This window comes from Centruroides vittatus, unplaced genomic scaffold (genome assembly GCF_030686945.1).
Source record: "Centruroides vittatus isolate TY-2023 unplaced genomic scaffold, ASM3068694v2 contig_2073, whole genome shotgun sequence".
NCBI lineage: Eukaryota > Metazoa > Arthropoda > Arachnida > Scorpiones > Buthidae > Centruroides > Centruroides vittatus.
The window spans coordinates 410,625-432,887 of NW_027121287.1; the positions used below are offsets into that span (position 1 = coordinate 410,625).

At 31.0% G+C, this 22,263-nt stretch overlaps 2 protein-coding genes across 3 annotated transcripts in view; one reads left to right on the forward strand and one right to left on the reverse strand.

Annotated features, from left to right (window-relative positions):
• The first annotated feature begins 536 nt into the window (after positions 1 to 536).
• On the forward strand, positions 537 to 16,451 carry LOC136970637 (acetyl-coenzyme A synthetase, cytoplasmic-like). The gene is made up of 16 exons (XM_067265086.1): positions 537 to 894; positions 4,546 to 4,637; positions 4,719 to 4,822; positions 4,895 to 4,967; positions 5,400 to 5,475; positions 5,552 to 5,672; positions 5,764 to 5,879; positions 8,328 to 8,520; positions 9,045 to 9,178; positions 9,259 to 9,391; positions 12,386 to 12,442; positions 13,366 to 13,446; positions 14,400 to 14,508; positions 14,584 to 14,783; positions 14,861 to 14,906; positions 14,969 to 16,451. Exons 1-16 carry the CDS (start codon positions 572 to 574, stop codon positions 15,181 to 15,183), a joined length of 2,073 nt encoding a protein of 690 aa, XP_067121187.1. The 5' UTR covers positions 537 to 571; the 3' UTR covers positions 15,184 to 16,451.
• Positions 16,452 to 18,918: 2,467 nt separating this feature from the next.
• The window catches only part of LOC136970638 (collagen alpha-1(IX) chain-like), a 41,578-nt gene continuing 38,233 nt past the window's right edge, over positions 18,919 to 22,263 (reverse strand). For both annotated transcript variants that reach the window (XM_067265088.1, XM_067265087.1), the window contains exons 36-42: positions 21,786 to 21,818; positions 21,568 to 21,714; positions 21,429 to 21,483; positions 21,186 to 21,287; positions 19,626 to 19,715; positions 19,466 to 19,543; positions 18,919 to 19,396 (exon numbers count right to left, since the gene is read on the reverse strand). In XM_067265088.1, the coding sequence (XP_067121189.1) occupies positions 19,206 to 19,396; positions 19,466 to 19,543; positions 19,626 to 19,715; positions 21,186 to 21,287; positions 21,429 to 21,483; positions 21,568 to 21,714; positions 21,786 to 21,818 (696 nt within the window). In that variant the 3' untranslated portion in view covers positions 18,919 to 19,205. The remainder of the gene's footprint in view (positions 19,397 to 19,465; positions 19,544 to 19,625; positions 19,716 to 21,185; positions 21,288 to 21,428; positions 21,484 to 21,567; positions 21,715 to 21,785; positions 21,819 to 22,263) is intronic.

Genomic DNA, 22,263 nt, shown 5'->3' on the forward strand with positions numbered 1-22,263 from the left:
ATTTCATTGACCCTGGGATACTATTGCATAATTCAATTCACCTTATGTCTATCAGTTATTTATTTTTAACAGTTGAAATGATTCATTTTAAATTACAATCGAGAAGCACCCAAGTTAATCTTATAATCATTGATTTTTCTGTAACATGTAATAGTTTACATTTAATATTATAGTCTAAAGTTGAATTTTAACAATCATTCTCCTTCTCTAATAATTAAATCAATATATTTGAATGGTGTAGAAATTTAAAACCGGATAATAAATGAGTAAATGCGATGCAAAACTCCCTGACATTATTTCAACTTAATTACTTCTCTGCTGGATTTGTGGATGTTTAGAATCAAGATTGTGAAAGAACAATTATACACAAGAAAATAAATTTATTTTCGTGTTTTGACAGTAATTTATATTTACAAAACGGTAGATTAGAAAATAATCTACGATTGTTGGAATGGAATAAATTCATTCGTGTATTGAATCGTCTCTTCGGTGGTGCCACTGTCCGGATGCGTGTCGCGTACCTGACGATCAGCTGGTTGTAGAAGGAGCGAGTAGCAGAACGGAGAACAAAATGGCGGTAGCTATCGATGGGATGTTTGATAAAGCTTATTTACCGAAAGAGGAACCAAAGGTAAAGTCACATGTTCCTTCTATGGAAATCTATCGCGAGTTATACAAGGAAGCGGATGAGAATCCTGACCAATTTTGGGGTTCTTTGGCTAAACAATTCTATTGGAAAAAGTATCCCACCGCTCAATTCTTGAAGTATAATTTCGATGTAAGCAAAGGACCGATTCAAATCAAGTGGATGGAAGATGCGAGTACCAATGTCTGCTACAATGCGCTGGACAAGAATATACAAAAGGGTTTGGGAAATTCGATAGCATTTTACTGGTAATTTTTTAAAGTCATTTTTAAAATAAAAATTCTTCTAGAACTAAGATTTAATCTGTTGTAATTAAATTATATATTTATTTACTGATTTATTTATTTATTAACGCTTCTTTGCCTACGTGTCTATAATTCACCCATCGACTACAATTTACATGTTTCTCCCCTCTAGAAAAAATTTTTCTCCTATTTTTTATATGTCGAGGACTGGAAAAAGTTTTAAAAAGACAATTTATTAAATTTTAGAAAATTAAGATAATTTCGAAAGTATTTTAACTATCCTAGTATTAAAATTCTTGGGAAAATCCACACTTGATAAAATGACGTCATTACGAAGGGGGTGAACTAATGGGGGAAAGTTTATCACGTGGTGCCGATCTCGCCCCGCTTTATTGTTATTACTTCTTCGTTATTGGATTTTAATGCCTTAATAGGATTCTGCTGGCTGCAAATTTGCTTCGCCCCAAAATTCCTCTTTATATTAAGATACATATAAATACTGTAGACACTTTGAAATTCGATAATAAAGACGATTCTAATTGATAAATCGTTAAAAATCTTCATAAACGACTAGCAGAATGGCTAAGTCGGGTTGGTGAACGTATCGCCGCGAAACATTGTTTTCCTTCCCAACTTATTGGTGTTTTTTCTCCCCCCTCAGTTAACAGAATCAGATTGATCCTTAAAATTTAGATTAATGGTTTTCGAGGATTATGAAGCGAATTCGGAGTAGGATCGAAGGATCAAGTTGAAAAGATCGATCGTGGATGGCAGGTGCTACACTTTCTGAATACAAACAGGGCACGTTTCATGGCTCTGACAATAAGCAATCTGTGTCGAAGATAGGTTTTTAAAGATCGATAAAATCTTTTAAAGGGGAGATATTCACTACTTCATTTGTTAGCACTACATTTCATAAATAAATTAAACACGTAAAACAGTTTTCACGTGTTGCAGATGGAATACTTAATCTTGTCGCTTTCAATGGGCTGTCTAGGGATCTATTTTTGCCATTAATAATTAAAATGATTTCGAGTAACTGTTCAAAAAAAGTCGATATTCTGAAGAATTAGAAGAAATTTCGGGAGTTTTATTTATCTTATTTTTAAGATTTCTCCCTCTTCCTGACTAGTGTTATCTGCATTTTGAGTATTGGTAGCATCTACTGCTCTAGTAAATCTACAGTCACAAATTCGTTATCACTTACATTAGGGGGTTTGGTGAGGTTTAAACGCACAATTAAATGTTAATTAACACGTAATCGCTTGAAAATGAATTAAAAAGTTGGGAATTTTACTAAAAATACCGTGTTTTAAGACATTTGAACTAATAGGAACAGGTCAATCTTTGTTTTCGGATGGTTTTAAACGCTGGAAACTTTACCGAATCTCGAAAATAAAGACAATAGAAACGGCAAACTACAGGGATAAAAAAAATAGAATGAGGTCACAATACTGCGAGTCCACGTCATCTGGTTTCTTTCTCATGCAGGGAGTAGCTGTAGATCGTATGGCAAACACCTTATTTCTGACAACACCTACTCTGTGATCTATCGCCTGTCCTATCTAAACAGGTTACAACCTTCTAATCAGCATTTATATAATACTACCCGGCTAACAACGACGTTAAATATAGCGCAATTATATTCAAAAATCCCCCTCGATATAGCGCAACCATTCATTAATATAATAAGACAACCCGCAATTTATTGCACTAATCTAGAGTAATTGCGAATTAAAACCGAAAGTTGGTAATAATTTATGTATGAGCTCGACCTTCTATTGGTTAGGTGTAACCAATCGTTACAGTATCGACGTCCAATCATGGCGGATAAAGTCTCCCACATCCTCTCCACTCTGACGACCTCCCAATCGAAATCTACTCCTTTCGATTTTGTCTCTAACCCGAACTTTGATATTCGTTTATTTCCCTCGAAATACCTTATTTTTCCCCTCCTTAAGTTAACAAGAGTCTTAGATGACGTCACGTCGTAAATCTAGATTTATTCTAGTTATAATAATTTTAACGATTTTATATATTAAATTTATCGATTTATAGCTTAGATATTTAATGATTAGGGTGGGTGCTAGCTTGTATCTGGTGTTGAGTTATTATAGGAAGCTTTAAAGCTGGGTTATTTACTATACCTGCATCGAGGATGTTGGTCGAAAATGGTTTTAACAGCAACATACATTGTATGGAGTCAAGTTTAGAGGATGTAAAATGCTTATAAATCATTTCTACGATCAATTTAGATGTGTCCGACTTCCAAAACTATAGATTAACTTGTAAAAATTGTAACGCGCGGTACCTTTACGAAAAATTATTTATTATACCTTTATCTTACGTCGAATTTATAGAAGATAAATAAATAAAACAATATAAAATTTATGAAAAGTGAAAGTTTAGAAAACGATAAAAAATACTTTTTTCTTTTGATCAATCGAAAAATATTTAAATTATCGATCTTAAATCTATTCTTGGATCATAAAACCTATACTTTTTTTAATGTTTCAATAAAGAAAATAATATATTTAATATTAATTTTTTTGTAAAAAATGACGATAATTTTGTTAACTTTTGTGCTCTTTTTGATGTTTATCTTCTTCATCTTCTCTTCCTCTCAATGCATCTATTGTGATGATGCGGGCTTCTGCCAGAGACTATTGTTATTAAATCGTTAAAATTTTACTTAGTTTGATCCTGAATAATGCAAATATATATATATAATTCTAGGAAATCTAAAATATTAAACAAAATTCCACTTTAAAATATTATTTAAATATATAGGAGCGTACAAACAACCTCATTAAAACATAAGTTTTGTAATAACCCACGAAAAACTATTTTCTTTTTTTTTTAAGAATATAATATAAATTTACTAACTAAAAATACATAATAAAATATCGGATATTATATTATTATAATTTATTTTTATAATACAGTATTAAATTATCAAGAAAAATAGGAGGAAAAAAAATGATTTTCTGTTGATGTCGAGTAATATATTACGCTCCACAGCAGTTAATTTCCTGTTTCTAAAGGGGAAAAAATGACTGTTTATAATTAAAATATACTCTAGACGAAGAATTAACCACTTAAAAATGTTTAAATTGCTAAAATTAATCAAATGATAATTAAATTATTCTAAATTTTTTTTATTTTTGCAAAAAATAATCCTTTGAAAGTTAAGTTTTCCTTCCAAAGTTTACCTCATTAAAGTAACTTTTATAACTAAATTATGAATAATTAAGACAATTTAATAGAAAAAATATATAATATATTTAATAGTAATGAAGGAAAATATTAAATAAAAGTATGAAATTTTAAAATAGATTTGGAAAGAAAGAAAAGAGCGAAAAGAACGAAGTGAGAAGTTTATAATTAGATTTCTAGAGGAAAGAATTGTGAAAATATTAAAGTATTTTGTTTATTTATAAAAATCATATATTCAAGAATTAGATAATAACTTTAAAAGTAATTTTTAATATCGCAATCGTAAGCAATTCTTATTAATTCTATAGATTAGATCCCAAACACCCGATAACATTCCTCCTTCGTTGAAAATACACAAGATTTTTTATATTTAATAATAAAAAGCACACTTAAAAACCACAAAATCTAATTAAGAATTTAATTATAATTATACTTTAGGGAAGGAAACGACCCCAAAGACGTCATAACAGTAACTTATAAAAAATTGCACGAAGAGGTTTGCAAATTCGCAAACGTCTTAAGAAAAAAAGGTATTTAAGTAAAGATTTTTCTTAAATACAATAAAATTTTAAATATTTAAGTAATAAATTACATTAATTTCAATGTTTTAGGTGTTAAAAAAGGCCATCGTATCGCAATTTATATGCCTATGATACTAGAATTGCCCGTAGCCTTATTAGCTTGCGCTCGAATTGGAGCTGTACATTCTGTAGTTGTGAGTAATTAATAATAATTTATTTTAATAATTATTATAATTTATAACATAAATATACGTATTTTGTTTCAGTTTGGTGGTTACTCCAGCGAATCTCTAGCTGAAAGAATCCTCGATGCATCCTGCTCAATGTTAATAACAGCGGGTGATTTAACTATGATAAAATAATTATTAATTATAATTAATGTGTTTTATAATAATCAATTATTTCTTTAATCGTAATCTTTAATAAATAAAAGTGATTTACCGGCGGCGCGAAGCGACGCGACTGGAAGCGATGCGACGCGTAGCTTACAATAATAATAGTTTAATTGCATTTTTACGAAGTTAAATGTGGTTTCTAATAAAAAAATAATTTAATATAAAAACTTACGCGGTCATCTATTAAAACATACACTTTTTAACTTAGTAAAAAAACAATTAAACTTAATTATCATAATCTAAGAGTCACGACGCGACGTCGGTTATAAGTACGTTAAATTTAAGACTTTTTTTTATAATTTTAAATAATTCTAATTTAAATTTATTTATATTGAAATATTTTATAAACATTTTTCATGTGTTTTATTATTATTAGACGGTGTTTATCGAGGTGCAAAATTCATCAATTTGAAAGGAATCGCGGATGAAGCGGTTAGCATATGCAAAGAAAGGTTCATATTTTCTAAATTAATTAATAAATTATCAAATTAATAAATTAAATAATTAATTAATTGTCACATATTTTAGGGGGCATAAATTAAAATCGTGTATCGTCGTTTTTTATTTAAATAAACCGAACAAAAATATAAAATCTGTGAAAGAAGCGGATGTTGATAAATTATCTGATCAGTTGGCTAAGGAATTAAAAGTAAATTTAAAAAGAAATTTATTCTTAAAAATATTAATAATTTATATTTTAACTTTTAAAATTGTTTTCTTATTATTTAAATTAAAATCAGTTATCTTGGAGATGCGGAGAAGAAACCTGTTGGCAATATGAGATGGCCAGTGTTGGTAATATATGTGAGCCAGAATGGATGAATGCTGAAGATCCTTTGTTTATCTTATATACGAGGTAAAAAATCAATTTTTGGACATTTTAAGCCATAAATATGCTTTAAGTTTTTCAATTAATATAAATTTCGAAGTAAATTTCACCACCGAATCCCTCAATTAAGTAAAAACAAATGGTACTGGAGGCGAGGATCTGGAATTATTCCATTCTTAAATATACTTTACATCAGTTTTTCGGGGTCTAAGCTTCGTCGTTTGACTTATTTCGTGGGTATTAATTAATAATATGCACCCCAAAATAAAAAAATAAAGTGATACTCGAGGGTGCTTAACCCAAATCTAAGTTACAGTTTACTTGTTTAATTGTTCTTATTTATAGTTACAAGATGCTCTCGATTTTACTGTAGATTATATATAATTATTTCGAGTACTAGAGATGATAGAGGTTAGATGAGGCCCGATTCGTACAAACGTAGGGCCCTACTCCTAGAGAATTGGACTGATGGAATAAGGGACTTGCTATAGGAAACTGGCCCCTGTTTAGGTGTTAAGAAAAGTTGGCCATGGCAATTGACATTCGTATCGCCTGCTTTTAACCTTAATGGTTTGAAAGAGAATATTTCAACAATTTTGTGTCACAAGTTACCTTTGTTGACGTTGAGAAAATGATCTTAAAACTTAGATTTCTGTAGTCGATGTATAAAAGATGTGCAAAAGTGTTTTGCAAATACGATTCCTTTGGCATAAATTATAAAGGTTGTTAACGAATGCATGTATTGAGTGTAGGCGTGTATATTTTATTTTGTGTTTGAATGCTTAAGTACTTTTCTAAGACTTTATCTCGTTGATCTTTGTTACTTATAAAAAGCACATTACGTCTTTAGAAAGAAATATTTTTCGTATAAACATTCCTAAACATCTTATATTTTATCACCTTATAGATTCTTCTCTTTTTCTTTCTCTCTTCTCTTTCCCTTTCCTCTTCCTTCTCCTCTTTCCGTTTCCACCTAACCATCCTTCTCCTTCTTCTTCATTTTCTTCTCATTCTTCTTTTTCTTTTCCTCCACTTTCTCCTTCTTCTCTTTCTCTCCCTCACTTTCTCTTCTCATCTTTTCCCCTCTTCTCCCTTATTTTATAAAACATGTTTTTATATAAATCATAATCCTATCCTTTGATTAATGCTAATAGTTATTAATAGAAACATTTTCCAAGCTACAGAATAAACTGGAAGAGGTCTCTCACCTTTTATTGAAGATAATCGAACAAATGTGATAAAAGTCATTACAAAGTTCATAGAAAAGAAAACGAACAGAAATTGGCCCGAAATCGATCTCGGACTCTCCTGGCGATAAGTCGAAACGAACAGAATACCCCTTGGGAACCATTAATCTTACTAACACAAATCATTGGAATTGGTTAAGTCGTTATATCTATTCAATGTATCTTTTAACCTTAAATTGGCACTGGTTCTACGGAGCAATTTTCATCACTCGAGACTTCTAAGGAAGAGTAAATGCTTGTTTACAATATTATCTTACTTCTAAAGGAATGAATTGGATTCATTTTAGACGTTTAATAGCTTTATAAGAGCGGCTCGATCCAATTTATTCATCCTAAAATCAATACAGGCATCTAAGAATCGAGTTCGTCAACACGGCTTCATTATCATCACCAAGGCTCTATATTGTAGATGACTAGTGTTTACGGAACGAAAACAGACAGCCGGTCAAATGTTTTTGTGGCCCGCTTAAATTTGATGTTTGGACTAAATGCTCCCGATGTTCCGCCTACGAAAGACCATCCTATCGCAGCTTATTTCGAAGGCCCTTCTTTACACAACAGGGTATAATGGCTCCTACATGAAAGAGGTGTATCGTAGGTGTATGGATAGGTATTTTAACCTTTAGTTTTATCTTATAATATTTGATAAGGAGAATTGTCATCCCTTCGTATTTTAATCGAAATGAATTACTCAGTTGCTTAGGGAAAAAAGTTAGTTGTATTGATCAAAGTTCTTGTTATTTGTCCTATATAAAAAGTACATACAAATATCCAATTATTTAATTAATTAACCTAATATCTAATTAATTAAATAATCAAATACAATTAGGGAAAAAGTGCCATTGATTGAAACCATTAACAGCGTAAAAAGTCATTTTGCTCAATTGATTGCGATTAAATGTGCCTCAAAGTAGCAAAAAACACGATATTTATTTATTTATTACGGATAATTTCGTGACGAAATAAGATTTTAATTAATTAATAAAATAAAATTCAGTGCCAAGAATCATCGAGCGATATCCATTCTCGAGAACTGATTCGGGCCGGCTTTTAATCATCCGCATTAACTAACTTTTGGCCCGTCCTGCGTTCGTGTAAAAATTAACCGAAATTACATAAAAAGATAAAACTCGATTTATTAATTATATAGAAATATATGCAAATAATTGTGTTTATAATTATAATTTATATTTACTTAATTACTGATGATTTTTTCTTTCTTATTTAGTGGCTCTACGGGTAAACCAAAGGGGATATTGCATACCGTTGCGGGTTATATGCTATACGCAGCAACAACTTTTAAATATGTTTTTGATTATCAACCTGGGAATGTATACTTTTGTACCGCAGACATCGGCTGGATAACGGGTCATACTTACGGTGTTTATGGACCGCTACTAAATGGAGCCATATCAGTGATGGTAAATAATTGAGCTTAAAGTCTAATCTAGTCTTAGTTTTTTCCAGTATTTTCCTGGGTCTACCCTTCCTCCATTCTTTCTCTACTCGTCCATCCGCCTTTCGGCCACCTTTTCGGTCTTCTCCATTCACCTGTCTCGCCGTGACCATTCGTGGCACTCATTTACTCGAATACGATCCATAATTTTAACGTAGGCAAAAATACCCCTTTTTTCTTCGATAATACTCTCTACCATCTCTTGCTAGGGCCGGATTTAAACTCGTCGCGGCCCTAAACTGTAACGTACGAGAGGCCCTTCCTCCTGCACCAACTTAAATTTAAAAGCGTGAGACCCCTAAATTGAAGGCTCTTTTGCAGAGGACCTTAGTTTATTTAGCTGACGCGTGAATCTAACCATCCTCTCTCTTTGTATTTCTCTATTTCTAATATCTCTTCTTACGATTCACATTGCCCCATTTTCCTTCGATGCCAACGTTCGAATTTAAAAATGTAAGGAAATTAATTATAAAATTTCCTTGATTTCAGTTTGAAGGCATTCCATTTTATCCGCACCCTGGAAGATTCTGGGAAATCATCGATAAGTATAATGTAAATATATTTTATACAGCGCCCACTGCTATAAGAGCCCTGGTAAAATACGGAGACGAAGAAGTTAACAAGTAATTTAAATATATATTTTATAAATATATGCTCTATATCACAGTATTTTTATATAAATAATTATAATTATAAATTTCAGATATAAATGCTCTAGTTTAAAAATATTAGGAAGTGTCGGGGAACCGATTAATCCCGAAGCCTGGTTATGGTATTATAATGTTGTTGGAAAGAAAAGTTGTTCCGTAGTCGATACCTTCTGGCAAACCGAAACTGTAAGTATATGGTCTTCTATTAAGACTTTTAGCGGCTATAAATTAATTTACATTCAATTTTCAGAGCAGTTTCGGGTTATGAGAGGCCCTAAGCACTGCTCCTTGTATAAAAGGAGCTTTGCAAGTGCGCCCTTGCCTAGGAATTTGTTTTAAAATTATAGGGTTTCGCGCCAGTTTGGGCTTATCTAGGAACCCTTTTTATATAAATCTATATATAACACTACAAGGTTTAAGATCTTACTTAGCACTGTATTCCGAGTATTGAAAACAGCACTGGTGGGGGGTGTCTAATGCTCCTAAAGGCGCCAAGCCATAGGCAAAAGTACAGTACGTGCCTAAAACTATATAATATATTTTAATACCTTTCATTTTGTCTAGACTATATAAATTATAGAGTTTCTTCTGAAGGTTAGCTTGACATTTTTTATATTCATAGCTTTATGTAAGATTATCAAATACAATATGATACTACGATACCTGGATACACTGGTTAATTAAGAAAAGGTACAGCTTATCTCGTGACAGTCATACGTAAAGAGTATGGCCTATCCCCTTACGATTTGGCATTGATCGGTGCATAAATACTTTTATATTTCAGAAATTTTTATTTTTCTTATATTAATCTTAGGTTAAAGGGAGAGGTTATGTTATTGTTTTGTGGCGCAAGGGCCTCGTGGGCCATGCTGCACAAGCTAAGGGAAGAATATCTCCCCTATAAGCATAGGCATAGAAAGAGAAATAGATAAACACAGCCTACAACGTTAATGCTTACCATTGCTTACCCTACTAATCCTGTATAAGGAGAAGGAAACTCAGAAATGATGGAAATTGTCTATGATTAAATATTTCCTATATTATTAAGCTTGTATAGTCATCTTTTTTTCTCCTCCTCCTCCTCATCACCATCATTATCATCATCTTTCAAAGGTCTGTTACAGTCTTAGTTCATCTTCTTTCACCTGCAAGGTTAATATCACAGAATTTCCTGAGGTAGCCTTGAGTTATTCATTCATTCTGTAGGCTCTCTCTATCTCATTATTTATATATTCTATTGTATATAATATGAAGCCTATTTTTAATCCTTCTTATATCATTAAATTTAATGATACTATAGAAATCACATTTCTTTACTGGATTCTTCTTTCATCTTTTGACCTTAACACCCACCTCTCGCATCCACATAAAAGAGTTGGTCTTGCCAGAAATGAAAAATTTTTGTCTTGCTGTAAATTTATAAATTAATTCTTAAGTTAATTTTGATATTTTTAATTTATTTATGTAATAATGCTTAATAAAATGTTTAAATGAATCAATAATTATGTAAAAAATTAATTTTTCTTGTTTGTAATAGGAAATATTACTCTTAAATTAGTATTGATGCATACATAACTATACATACATATCACTATAAGCATATATAAATAATAATAATTCCTGGTTATAGGTAATACAGACACGACCGATACAAATAATTCTTACTCGTATAACCTGCGAGCCTTTTCTAAAAGTCCGACGTACGTAGCCTACGCAATTGCTACAAAACTACGTATTTCGTACGGGCCGTAACAATTTTCCCCTAGAAAATGCCTACGTTAAAGACATAACGGTTTTTTCTAGAATCACCTCTAGAAAAATTAGTATAGATCTAGAAATTCTTTGCCACAGAAAATGCTTGTATCGGTTCTAGATTTAAGGGACACCTTATATATTAATAATTGAAATCAATACAGGTTAATTATTATATTTTAAAATTATTTACAATATTATAAAGCTGAACTTTATACTCAAAATTGAATCACTAATATGCTATTAAGTAAATGAGGTGTGACAGTAAGGGATTAAATTAGGATAAAATATACAGTTTTTATTATTGTTTTTTAATAAATAGTGTATCTAAATATATAACTTGTATTGTACAAGGAAGTCTTATTAATCAAGATTTAGAAACACACATTTTTGTTTTCAAAGTAAAAATTATAAATAAAATATTCTGCTTTACAATTGATTTCATTGAATTTAATTTTTATTATAACATATTTATAATAATAATTATGCTTCTTATTAAATTTTTATTAGACTTTTATCTAATGTTACAATATCTTTTTTACAGTCCAATTAAATTTCATTGTAATTAATTAACTGAATGCTCAGATATAAAGTCTATAAATTTGAATTACAAATTATATGTTTTATTTATTTTTAAACAAATTAATGAATTTAATTTATGTATAATTTTTATACTTAATTAAATTTAAATATTATTTAATTTTGAAATTTTAAATGTGATTTTATGTAATTATTTTATTGCATACAATAATTAAATTTTTAATGATGTTAACTTATATTAATTAATATTTTATAAATTTGTATATTTTATATTTCTCACACACAATTCTATTATTATTTTTTAAGAATTTATTTAAATATTTATTATTATTATTTTCTAAAATGATTGAATAAGTTAATTGTAATTTACAGTAATTCAAATTTAGGTTTACTAAATGATTCATTTATTAACTCAGAGAGAGGGTAATCTGTAGGTAAAAAATACTCGCAAAATTGAAATTTTGGAGCCAAAGCTTTTGTGTATGAATAAACTTCTACAGAAAGAAATCAACGTATAAGAGAAGGGAGGAGGAGGAAAAGATGAGCGGAAAGTTTAGCTCTGGATGGTGTTCGGACCAATTTCCTCATTGATTTAACCATCTAAACTCAATACGACATGTTTAGCTTGCCATTTAGTAAACTCAATTTGACGCCATTCTTCCAGTTTTCTTAAGAGGAATTGTGATAATGACGTCAATTTGGCGTAAAGATGTACGCTGTTTAGAGGACTTTAGACTACAGTACTTTTAATTCCACTTTGGCAAAGTTAAGCCCAATCGAGATCAAATAATTTTTAATTATTATTTGTTTAACGTTAATGTCTTATAATCTGATTTAAGTTTACTCTTTTAAGAATTAGAATTATGAATTTTTTAATTATTATTTAAGGGAGGCCACGTCATAACACCTCTTCCAAGATGTACTCCAACTAAGCCAGGTTCTGCTGTAAGTAGCATTATTGTATCAACCTAATTTCATTATGTGAAAATGATATCCCTTTATCTTTGATATAAATTCAAAATTCAGTGTGAGCAATGTTCCAAAAGATACGTCAAATCTTTAACACGTCGCTTAAACTGTACGGCTCAGCATGCAATAAGAAAATTATATTCAGTAAACCTGTACTTACGCATTACTCGGCCCAGCAACTTCTGTCCATATACTGTATTTGCAAGTATGCGTTAACACAATCTTCTTTGTATTCTTACGTTTCGAATCTTCGGACAGACAGGCTTACATAAATAATATTAAACGAGCTTATAAATACTTATCTAAAGAGCTCCTAAGATCAATGACTAACAATCACAATTCTTTCGTTTGCGATGTACACCGTCGCACTTAGAGACCGTGGCCCAATTTGTTTATACAAATATAGGAAGAAAACATTGTAACGAGCATTGAGATGGGCCCCCAGCCTCTGTCAGATATTCCCACGAGTTAATGCAGTTCTCATTATCAAATATAATGTGATAATTCAGTACCAATTAAGTGCAAAATATAAAGAATCCAATAAGAACTAAGTGATGATTATAGGCATAGAAAAGTAAGGCCTTAAGGTCTCAGATACCTACTGGTATAACTTGTGCCTCAGACACCGTATTGATTCGTTACTCACACCGGTACTGCGATATCAAGCGTAATGTGATACGCGCTGTATATTACGTAAAGGACTTCTCGGAGGACTTTATACGGGAATGCTCCACGTGGCTCAGGCGCGAACTTTTTCGAAATACGGAGTTGGGGCTGGAATTTCTAACTTTTTAAAGCTTTGCCAAATTATATTGTATATTTAAATTCTTAACAAAGTAAATTAAGGAATAGTTTAAAACTTTTAAGGGAAATTATTAAAATGTAGTCATTTATAACAGACTTTTCCCTTTTTTGGAGTTGTTCCTGCTCTGGTAGACGAAGAAGGCAAAGAGTTGGAAGGAGCGGCTGAAGGATATCTTGTTTGTATCTTTTTAAAAGCATAAATTTATTACCTCCTATTTACATAAGTTTAAATTTATATTTGTTTAATTATAAATTCATATTTAGTTTTAAAAATTTTATGTATTAAGTTTCGAGGACAGTACAGCGTGTTACATTACATATAGGCCTACAGTAGACCCCGCTTTACCACGTTTTCCACCGTCCTATTAGGTGGTAAAAGCGGGATTTACTGTATATACATAAAAGCACAATATCATTTATTATGCAACGTATGTACATATATATTATAGCATATTTTAAAATAATTATTGTAGATAAAATAATGTTTAATTTAAAAAATTGTAAAAAACTGTTAGTCGGTGGCGCCATCTGCTGGTACATAACATAAGTTTTAATATTTAAAAGTTTGAATGTAGAAAATTTAAACAAGGATAATTTCAAAGTTTAATAATAATAATTATAATTTTTAATTACATAATTTTATAATTAAACAAATAATAAAAATGGAATTATTTTTTTTTAATTTTTTTTATTTAATAATATTTTGTTCAATTTAAAAATCAATTTTTATTTAATTTATATAAAATTATTAATTAAAAATATTTTACATTTAATTTTAATAGATAAATTACTAAAAATATACTATTTATAACAGTAAATAAATAATGAAAATTCTTTCAGTACTTTTCGTAATTCCAATTATTTAAAATAAATTTAATTATTATTTCATTAAATAATTAAAAAAAACTGAAATCTTTCTATTTTATACATATAATTTGGTCAATATATATTAATATTATACAGTGTATAAAAGGCATAAATATATATATGCTATACGCAATTTCTCTGCTCATTTAAGTGTGGTTGACCCACGCCCGCCATGTTTTTTGCAGTCAAGTCAAAAAAAATCTACTAAAAATTCATTTCCCGTATACTTTACATTAACATTTTTTAAAATGTATTATTCTAGGTGTTTAAAAAGCCTTGGCCCGGTATGATGAGAACTATTTACGGTAGCCACGAAAGATTCGAAAGGACATACTTCACTAGGTTCCCCGGTTACTACTGTACAGGGGATGGTAATTCTTAATGTATTTTGATGTATGATTTTTAAATTTTTAATTTTTGAATAACTTGTAATTAAATTTTTTCAGGGGCTAGAAGGGATGAAGATGGATATTATTGGATTACTGGAAGAATAGATGATATGCTAAATTGTTCGGGTCATCTGTTGTCTACTGCTCAAGTTGAATCAGCATTAATTGATCACGGAGCCATTGTTGAGGCTGCTGCAGTATCATATCCTCACCACACAAAGGGGGAATGTTTGTACTGTTTTATTGTACTGAAAGAGGTTAGATTATAATAAATTAAATTAATCTATTAACTATTTTATATCTAAATTCATTTTGTTTTTATATTTTAAAACAGGAATTTAAGTTTGATTCGAATTTAGAGAAGGATTTAAAAGAAAAAGGTACGTTAAGAATTTAAGATGTGTGAACTTGTTTATAAAACATTTATTTATTTTTCTTCTAGTTCGTTCTAAAATTGGCCCGTTTGCTACTCCCGATTACTTCCACGTTGCTGGTGGCTTACCGAAAACAAGATCCGGTAAAATTATGCGCCGTTTATTAAGAAAAATTGCAAAAAATGACCGAAATCTCGGTGACATAACCTCACTTTCGGATCAGGATGTCGTCGAACAATTATTTAAGAGTAGACCCAACATACCGATACCCACATTAGCATAGATGAGTATTTACACGATGTCTATTGATGTGTAGTTAATAGATAGAAAGGAATAATAGAAAATACAAGATATTTAAACTTTAAATGTATTGTAAACTGTTAACAAAACAATGATAAAATTATATAGAGGTGTATTAAACATACCTCAGCACTTAAGTACAAGACTGCCATTGCAAGAAAAGTATATTAAAAAAAATCTATTTTTTAAAACTCATTTTATGTTATAATATAAAAGAAAATTTTAGTGTTGAATGGTGTTATCAAGTATCAAGTTTTATCAGATGTTAATTCTGTATTTAAATCTAACTATATGCATACGAAGCAATTACGGGTGGTACTTTAGATCAGAACAGAATTTATTGTTTTGCATAGTACCAGACACATACTTTTGAGGGGTTTTTTTTTTTGTCTTTTTCTCAATAAATTTATGACCGTTTTAAGTACCAAATACATCTGTTGTATAGCATATAAAACAGCGTACTGTCGACCCTCGATATAACGAACTAATAGGGGAAGTGATGGCGATTGTCTGTTGTATCCCAAAATGGTCAGTTACAAGAAGAACTTTATAAGACACGTGATAAGAGGCAAACAACAATCACGTGTTAAACACAAAACAAACAAACACTACACATTCAAGTATGACGTAAACAATAACTGTCAGCGCGCTTACTAAGTAATTTAGGCGCCAATTACGAGTCTCTGGTAGAGCCCAATTACCCATCTCATTGTACTTCTTGTGCCCTCGAAAAATAATAGATAATTAGTCAGAGCCTCTTTCAATCTCTAATTTCACTTGGACAGGTCTTGGAAAGAGCAGATTTGGTTCGTTGTTTGCGTGATAACGGGGTTCGTAAAAGTAAAATCGAGGATCAACCGTATTATGACTTGTTTCATGCACTAAGATTATGCTCTTAAGTCCAAATAGTGAGCATGAATATTTTTTATTGGTTTATTATTGATATTTGAAAGGTTTTATTGTTATCATTGTTGGTAAATTCGAAATTATTCTTTGTTATATATTAAAATATGCATAATATACATACATACACATCAGCTATAAAATGTTCTTTGTTGTAACATATCAAGTTGATTTATACGTATGATTTTTTAATTAAAAACATGTTTATACATGTTAGTAGTTTGTAGAAGAATGTGAATAATTTGTACGAATAATATCCTGTACATTATTATAAATGGATTAATAATTTTAAAAAAAGTTATGATTATAATGGCAATAAAAATAATTATTGGTGTAATTGTGTTAATAATAAAAATATAGTGCGTAAAATAATTTATATGCAGTCTTGCTGTCTGTCATGCTATTGTTTGACACGTGTACTGTATTTTACATCCCAAACTGGAAATAAAAATGCAAATCTGTAATAATGAGTATCCGTTAAAACAAAAGCCATACGGCTGAGTGAGTAATCCGAGTTCGAAACCAGTTCAACCTCATAATTTATTATGAGCAGTACGGGTCAGTGCATCTGTTATCCATACTGGATGACCCCATCGCTGGTTAAAGAGTACCCTTTACCCCACTAAACACCGTCGCGAGTTCGCACCTGGCCAACGGACTGGCAGTGTGGAGATTTCCGGGTTTCTTTACGTGTCTAACACCTAAATAGGGATCAATTTACCATGGAAAGTCCTCCCGAGAGGCAGATCGGCCATATGTTGCATTTCCTTATCCCATCGATCCAATCCAATTCATACCACATCCATTCGAGCCATAAATAGGAGCCAATTTACCATAGAAAGCCCTCTCCTCGGAAGATCGGCCTTGTGTTCGTTTTCTTATTCCATCAATCCATTCCAGACCCTGTTTAATGGACGTAAGCCCCTGTTTTAATTCAATTATTTTTATTTAAATATCAATTACTCACTTTATTTCACGAAAGTAATGACCATTCAAAACGCCGAATGATATTTTCATTTAGAATACATCAAGTTTATTAAACAATAATATATTTATAAATTCACTTATATAAGACAATAAATCTCGCACTTAGGTCTTTATCAAGTAATTCAAATAAATAACCCTTTATAACGTTAATACTGTTTAACATCTAGACTTAATTTATTTAAAATTTAAATTTTTTAAATAATTTCTTAATGATCGATGGAATAAGAAACTCGATCTGTCAAGGGGGTGCTTCCCGGAAGAGCTTTCTATAGGAAACTGACTCCTAAGTGTCAGACACGGAAAACTCCATGTGGACAGCGAACCCACGACTATCAGTTTAGAGCTTTTATCCACTGGATCAGTAATTTCTTAAACTTTAATCCCATAACCGTAAAATTATGGGCTTCCTTACATATTTTAATTCCATAGAGTGATGGGCTCTCCGCCTTTTTGACAAACTCGGCACCCACAGCCGTAGAATTAGGGGCTATCATCACAAGCCTCGATTTGACAAATACCCGAACGTGAACTCCCTTTTACGGGCACCAACGCCAGGTTTGTAGCAGCGCATTAGATTTTGATATTTTAAAAATATTCACTCAATGATTTTAAATAAATATTTAGAATAATTATTAACTTCAAATTTTAATGCAAAATTCCAATATACTAATTGTTTATTTTCTTTTCAATTTTGACTTTTTACTTTTCCGGCTGTATAGAGGGATGGATTAAAAAGTCACTCCACATTTTTTGACTCGGGGAACCTTTAACGTCGAGAATTCCAAAAAATTCGGGGATTTTTTCTGTACGTATGGATGTTAGTGTGGGGCACCCACTTTGAAATAATAGCTCCCGTGTCTTTCGTCGAAAATTTCTGAAATTTTGTAGCGAGGTTTGGGTATTAAGGGCATCGATGCTATTAAATTTTGGGGGTTAAAGGTCGAGGAGTGGGGAGATAGATCACGTGTCTTATCTCGAGTAGGGACGGACTTAATGAAGGTTTTACTCGTTATTAGCATTTACAATTTTTTATAGAATTCATCTCTGCCCTTAAAATTGATCGTTTTACCATTTTATAAGAATTAAAAATATAAAATGTTTTAAAAATAAATTACCCTAATAGATGGCGCCACCCCAAGTTAAAATTTTTGTTTTTGCCGGGAACGTTACGCAACTCGTTTCTGCATATTAAATAAATATAACTATTAATATTTACATATACAACTTTTATTTTATTAATTAAAGATAATCCATTGGAATTTTATAATATTTTTTCAAATTTAATAAATTTTCCAACTCTGAAATATAAAACAGAACAATTCTTCGTAATGGAAATGTTTCTGATAAAATCGATGGAAAATAAAATATATTTCGTGAACATTTCAATTGTCTTTCAAGCATTTCAATGATACAGTTTAACAGCAATACATGAAATATTTTTATATATATTTTTTATAATTTAAATATAAAGAATTTATAACATTTATAGATGAGAAATTATATTATACATTATGATAATTAGTTCTTTTTATCGATTTATTGTTTTAAAAAGAACTATTTTAAGCATAATTTAAAAATTGATTCCTAGAAATTTATATTATTTAGCTAATGATAAGCATTGGAAAATTATTTTTGTAGTTTGTGAATTTCATTTGCTGCTTTTATAATTAATATATATATATAAATGTGTATAGTTTTAATTCAGATGAATTTAAATTTAAAAAAATAAATATTTCTTATGTTGAATATGGCTTCATTTCTTCTAAGGAAATCTCCGTAATTTATAGATTGTTTTCTATTATTTTGGCAATTAAAACATCAAAAAACATAATTGTTCCGCATTTATTTATATTTTACGGCAAGCAACGAGATAAAAAATATTTTTTCTGTTTTTTAAGTAGGATTAAAGTTCTTTGCCACGTTGCAAGATGGTTCTTGCAGACTTCTTTGTGGCATACTTTGATGAATAATTGTCTATATACATCAATCATTTGACTCTTTTAAATATTCTGATAACGTATTCTTCCTGTACCAATGGGCAGTGTTACAATATGTTTTAAATTAAATGGCAGTGCTGTTGAATTGAGCTTCCATCAATATGATTCCGCTCTTTTCTTAAGGACCTTTACTGTCCTGACTCTGAATGGCACTTAATAGATCTGCTCCCGGATAACTACACAGTTCACAATAACCGGGTGGACCCTGAGGTCCCGGTAAACCACGCGTTCCTGCGAGTCCTTGTCTTCCCGGTGGTCCTCGTTCACCTGGACGACCCGTAAATCCTATACCCGGTGGTCCTGGTGGTCCTAATGATTTTAAATACATTAGAAACGTAGGATATTTATTCGAAAATGAATTGATTTTAATTGTATTACCTGGAAGACCTCTTAGACCCATTGGCCCTTCACTACCAATACCTTCCGGTCCTCTGTCGCCTCTTTCTCCTTTCTCTCCTATGAGTTAGATATTTTATTAAATTACAAATTAATGCAATATAAACCTTATAATTTACTGTATTTTTTATAATTGACGAACCTTTAGGTCCTGGCATTCCTGGTGGGCCAGGTATTCCTGGCATCCCCATGAAACCTCTCTCGCCTGGTAGTCCTGCCGTTCCTGGATCACCTTTTCAATATAAAAAGATTTACTGTATCTTATGCTTAAGTACTAAATAAAATAAGCTTTATTATGTTAGTTATAAATAGAAATGTTTTTCATAATTCCAAAAAACAGGAAATATTATTTCATAAAAATTCATGCTTTATAATACAAAATAAAGAGTAGGGTTTCATTTATCTACTAGAATAATTTTTCAGTAAACAAGAAAGATTTCGCCATCAATTTTTTCATAGAGTAATGGACCACAATCCACACCTGTTGCAATAGAAAGACTTACAGAACTAGTTCGTGCAAGATGCAAGCATGCAAGAGAAGCTAGCTACCTGGGATGCCCACTTTTCCAGGTACACCCTGTCTGCCTGGCCTACCGTAGCCAGGTATGCCAGGTGGACCACGCAGCCCCCTGATTAAGTCGTCCATTCTGGCTGTTGGAAGGAAGAAAAGTGTTAGAGCTTGGAATCTGTAATACATGCAGAGGTTATGGCAGGCCACGCCATTTTGGGGCTGACCAATCAGACAAGCAATCAAATTTATTGAGCTTATAAGAAAAAGATGGGTCAGTATAAAAAGGTGAGTCCATGCAAGTTTTAGTAAATGTTTATATTTACACGTATTTTATATCCTTATTCAGAGATTTTAATAATTATAAATATAGTTCTTTGTCAGTTATTAATATATTTATATTGTATTGAATAAATATTAAGATGGCATTTTTTTTCTATAGATGGAACTGATGATAAATATAATAATATTAGAAAACAGTAGAAAACCCAAAATTACGCAAGAAATAAGTCTATCGAACATAAATGATCCTTTGATAATCATTTAAATTAAAGTTTGCAGATAATTGGTTAAAATTAAATTACGTCATGAAGATTGACAGTTTTCTGTTTCCCATTCTTAATCAAATTCTATTACGAAATTTACATTCATCCAATCGTCGTCATGGGACGAATGTCTGTTTTATTTTATATAAATCGCAAAGGACCGCCTATGTTGTCTAGAGCTATCGTTGCTTCATTTTGCATTCTACCATCGCCTAAAATTGCTGCATTCATCGACAGTTCATTCCTAAATATGTTATATTTTATTCTATTGCATATATTAAGAGCATAAATTATTTTAATAATTAAAATTAAATAAAAAGAGGCAAAGCATTAAAATATAGTTTAAGATTGAAAATTACACGCTGGTTTAAAAATTACTCGCTTACCTGTTTAAATGGTAAGAATATAACAGTATTTATTTATAGTTTTTTACATACCAGTTTAAAAATTATTGTTGAGTTTAGTATTATACCGTATTTGGTAACAGTTATCATTAAAAGTCGAATACTGTTTATTAAAATAATCATTTCTATTATAGATAGTATTAAGCTCTTCCTTTGATGGATCGAGAGTTGTTTAGTTTATTATTTAGTAAAAATTTAGTTGTATCTTGTTAGCAACAGTGCATGTCTGGTGTCAACCCCAATACCTGGTGGGCCTTGAGGACCTGGTGGACCAGGTCGACCTGGTTTTCCTCTTCCTGGAGGTCCTGGTGGACCTCTCAGCTTCAATGATAATTCTGCTAATTGATCTAGAATAAGTTTAATCAATTTAAATCAGCAAAATTTAGAATAGATTTACGTATTATTATTATTTCTTTCTTTACATAATTAATTTACACCGTTAAATATATACCATTTTTCTTTATGATTGGACTAATGATACATCTTACCTCTTAAAACAGAGGCACATATATCTCTCATTTCTTCTTCGTTAAAACTCCTTCCCTGAAATTTAATTATTTTAAACGATTAACTATATATATTTTTTATTTTTCAGTTTATCTATTTATCTAAAACTTAATTATGTACCGGAGGTCCTGGCAAACCTGGCATTCCTGGTTGTCCTCTATTACCGGGATTCCCCGCTATACCTGGAGCGCCTGGAGGTCCTGGTAATCCAGAAGCTCCTGGTAATCCCGGTGGCCCTCTTTCGCCCATTGCACCTCTTTCACCTGGCTACGTATAGAATAATGATTTAATTTCTATTGTAAACTTATATAATTAATGACAAATGTAGCTGATTATACCAATCCAGGGGGTCCTGTTGCTCCTGTAATGCCCTGCAAGATATAAATTATTAATTGTTAGCAATCTCTAAATATAATTAACATTCTTTTAGCTTCTTGTTATAATTTTTTTTATAATATTACATTAAGATTTCAATCTACCCACTCTGGAGGAACCCGGGATCGAATCAGGGGTAGCACCTCCAGGAATTTTTTATAGGTTCTGGGTATGTCTGGCAGTCTGGCCATCTCCATTATGGGCCTGGCCAAATCCACGACAGGTATGATTTTAAAGAAGGGGCCTTCTTAGTACCCACAGGGCAGAAACAGTAAACAAATTTGCTGGTTGCCATTTCGCTTTTCAATATGAAGGTTTAATTTCACTAATCAATGGTTAATTATAATTTTTAAAATATCGAAAAATATATATAAACACGATTTAAATTATAAAAAAGGGGGAAAAATTAAGGAGAATCCTAAAATTCTTCACATTTAATTT

Excerpts from the sequence above, each read along its gene's own strand:
- LOC136970637 (XM_067265086.1), top strand. The coding sequence starts at position 572 with ATGGCGGTAGCTATCGATGGGATGTTTGATAAAGCTTATTTACCGAAA. Across the intron at positions 9,179-9,258 it reads GGAGACGAAGAAGTTAACAA|ATATAAATGCTCTAGTTTAA; the intron begins GTAATTTAAATA and ends TATAAATTTCAG. Across the intron at positions 13,447-14,399 it reads GAGCGGCTGAAGGATATCTT|GTGTTTAAAAAGCCTTGGCC; the intron begins GTTTGTATCTTT and ends GTATTATTCTAG.